The sequence below is a fragment of the Gadus chalcogrammus genome, chromosome 2, assembly GCF_026213295.1.
Source record: "Gadus chalcogrammus isolate NIFS_2021 chromosome 2, NIFS_Gcha_1.0, whole genome shotgun sequence".
Lineage (NCBI taxonomy): Eukaryota > Metazoa > Chordata > Actinopteri > Gadiformes > Gadidae > Gadus > Gadus chalcogrammus.
In genome coordinates, this window is record NC_079413.1 from 6,397,191 (window position 1) to 6,400,472 (window position 3,282).

General features: G+C 44.9%; 1 protein-coding gene across 1 annotated transcript; it reads right to left on the reverse strand.

Annotated features, from left to right (window-relative positions):
- Positions 1 to 920: 920 nt before the first annotated feature.
- Positions 921 to 3,149, reverse strand: soul5 (heme-binding protein soul5). Its single transcript, XM_056577715.1, has 7 exons — positions 3,101 to 3,149; positions 2,952 to 3,011; positions 2,134 to 2,215; positions 1,899 to 2,019; positions 1,495 to 1,634; positions 1,239 to 1,402; positions 921 to 1,143 (listed from the first exon to the last, which is right to left on the reverse strand). Coding segments are annotated over exons 1-7 (651 nt in total). The 5' UTR covers positions 3,103 to 3,149; the 3' UTR covers positions 921 to 1,061.
- Positions 3,150 to 3,282: the final 133 nt, after the last annotated feature.

The window sequence follows — 3,282 nt, forward strand, 5'->3', positions numbered from 1 at the left end:
TTAAATGCGTTTATGGAAACATTTTTAGCGAGAAATGTGCATTTTACTTTCATAATGTTCGCTCGGTGAATGTGAAGGATGTTTGGTTTGATAGTTATGACGAAGAGTGAACGCTCCGTTCACTTGTATGGACAGAGTCTCTGGTTGCTAAGCAACCTCAACGTCTTGGCGGACTATTTCTCTGCTGATCAACACTACGAATGCTGGAAACACACCAGACACACCATGTGAAGTTATTTAACCCGATTATTGTTATTTATATCCAAGATTATTTAATCTAACCCGATCCAAGCTCTATCATGCACCCAAACACGGCGGCGTTTGGGTTTCCTTCCTCGGACTCCTAAATCCAGCGCAGCCACAGGCGCGTAGCTGCGTACGTAGGACAATTTTTGACACAAAATGGTCAAGCAACATTTTAAGCTGCGTTACGCGCGTACATCTATACGCGGGTACGCGTTTGGTGTGTTCGTACCTTTACAGCAACACAGCCTTAAATCGTGTTGTAGCCAACGCGCACGCACATCTATTAGATTGCCATTTTTGTTTGTATGGGACTAATGTTTGAAAGTATATCGGATTGAATGACCACAACAATTTTTTTACAATCGAAGGGCAATGTAATGGACATTGAAAGGACATTTCTGCAAATTGGATGTGTATGTCATGCTTCTCGTTTGTTTTACGCCTACGTGCTCTTCGATTATATTAAGGGTCATTGTTATGCTCTTGGGCAAAATTGTATGTTTCATGTCTGCACTCTGTACCTCCTAGTGGTCTCGTGGGTTAGACACAATTGTGTACCTGCTGCTTTGGCCATAGCGTCACATTCTGAAGGAATGCTGTGTGGTTTATGGCCTCCATTTTTATGTTCAATAGTTATTTCAGTAGCTGTACACAATGAATGCACAAATTAAATCAAAGTGATTTATTTCAAAATGAATTACAATTCATGTTCCTCGTGGCAAAATGGAATGTATACCACAGAATCATCACAGTAAGCGTTATATCTGCCTTTCTGCAGAAGGCGGAGGGACTCGGGCGTGCTGAGGACAGGCTTTTTAGGCCGCTGTAGCGGGACACACTGGCGTACCCTCGGCAACAAACCACACTTCGTTGTGCCGGTTGAACATCTTCATAGGACTGCAACGCAAACCGTTACGATGTGTTATCAAATCTGAGTTTGAAGATTTACATAAAGCAGTAAGATATGGAAATAATAAAACACTGTCTTTTACCTGTCATATCCAACGGCATAGCTAAAGTCCTTTTTATACATGGCTCCAACCGATTCAAGGCTGTCCATGAGTTCGCTCTCTTTATCCCTGGCACGATAGCTCATCATCCATCCTCCGTAGCTCTTAACGTACACATTCATGCCCGGCATCTCTGTTATGGACACCTGCAGCGGGAAGAGCAGTTTAGTACGATTTGTATGGAAAACATCAACTACACAGACACTCCAAGCTGGGTAGGACAGAATGCAAGGTCTACCTGGCTGTCCGTTGGTTTGGGGGGATTCAGCTGGTGCTCGGACGGGAGAAGGAAGCTCATTGTGTACGTACAACTTTCAAACCAACCCTTGTTGGTCTTACTTTTGATGATCACCGGGGAAGTCATTTCAATGTTTGCTCCTGCAGGTCGAGTAAATAGGTTACTCCCATGGAAGAGGCTGCTTTTGAGACAATGTAGGCCATCCCAAGTGGCCGTGTCTGGTCCACCAAGTGACCCATTGTGCTGTTTCAGACATTCCAACACACACACACACACACACACACACACACACACACACACACACACACACACACACACACACACACACACACACACACACACACACACACACACACACACACACACACACACACACACACACACACACACACACACACACACACCATTTTCATTGGCTCCAGTGATGTACTTAAACAGTCTTCTGAAGGCAGTGTATGTTGCCATCTCCATGATCCGGGAAGTTTCCTCTGTTGTCACCCACTTAGTACTGCTGAGGTTGCGCACCTAAAGCACGTGAGGAGGATGACATGTCTGCGTGAGCTTTCATCAACATCACCATTTTTTTCCGACATCATTTTTTTCCCCCTCACTGAATGAAACGGCCCCGCTCTCACTCACCTCATACTCTTCAGTCTGACACACCGGTGTGTACAAAAGGCATTCTTTGGTCTCGGAGCAAAATTCAGACAAGGAGGAATCCCTGTTGGTTAAGAGAAGAAACTATGATACAGAGAAGGCCATCGATGTAGGAATGTACAGAGGACCGGATTCAGCATTAAAAACAATTATCATCCAGGTCCAATGTCGAGCTATTTAATCACAATTGAACAGACACGTTTTCATTGATTTCGCGTACAGCAGGGGTGCCCAACCAGTCGATCGCGGTCTACCAGTAGATCGCCGACAGATCCCAAGTCGATCGCGAGGGGTGAAAAAAAAAAAAAAAAAAGATATATATATATGTATATTTTTTTTAATAAAATTAAATTTGCGCGGGACATATACGCGCGGTAGCGCATGTGCTGTTAACAGCAGTTGAAAGCCGTCAACAGTAGTTACACACTCCTAAACGTTGGCATGGCTGAGGGGAAACAAGCTAAGACCTACCATTTTCACCCTGAATGGGAGGAAGATTATTGATTATCGTAGAGAAGGTGCCGTGCGCAGACGGAATGAAACCCCCACTGAAGTCCGTAGGTTCACGATACAACCCCCCCCCCCCTCCCCCCCGTCAACAATTGTTCTCTACCCCCCCCCCCCCCCCCCCCCCCCCCCGCTTGAAGGTAGGTTTGCTGGTAGATCTCGGGAGGTTGGCTACTTGAAAAGTAGATCTTGGGTCAAAAAAGGTTGGGCACCCCTGGCGTACAGTCTGTGAGCCATTAGCTCTGCAAACAACCGGCCTTTACTGCGCATAAGAAAAAATGGATAACTCTTACCCAACGCTGGCTTCTGTGGTTAGCACCAGCAGAAAGCCAACGACTGCTGCAATGTTCCTCCTGAGATGCATGGATTTAAGGTGCAAAAGTTACTATATTGCTATGTAAAATGTCCCCAAAAATCTTAGGTCTGCATTAATGGTACTTACATTTTCACTCTGCTTCAGCTGTGTGTGAAGGAGATTGTGCAACACAACTATTTATGTAATTTGTGTTACGAAAGGTCATTTGCATGAACACACCCCCCAAATACTGGCTAAGCAGATGATTGGTTGTGGAAAACAAGCAGGAGAATAGCCTATTCGTCAGTTTTAACTTCATCTATCAGAAT

What these genes read in the sequence shown, in the direction of transcription:
- soul5 (XM_056577715.1), bottom strand. An exon ending in ACCACAGAAGCCAGCGTTGG is followed by an intron (nt 2,216 to 2,951) that starts GTAAGAGTTATC and finishes CTTAACCAACAG; the next exon opens with GGATTCCTCCTTGTCTGAAT. An exon ending in CACTGGAGCCAATGAAAATG is followed by an intron (nt 1,635 to 1,898) that starts GTGTGTGTGTGT and finishes CTCGACCTGCAG; the next exon opens with GAGCAAACATTGAAATGACT.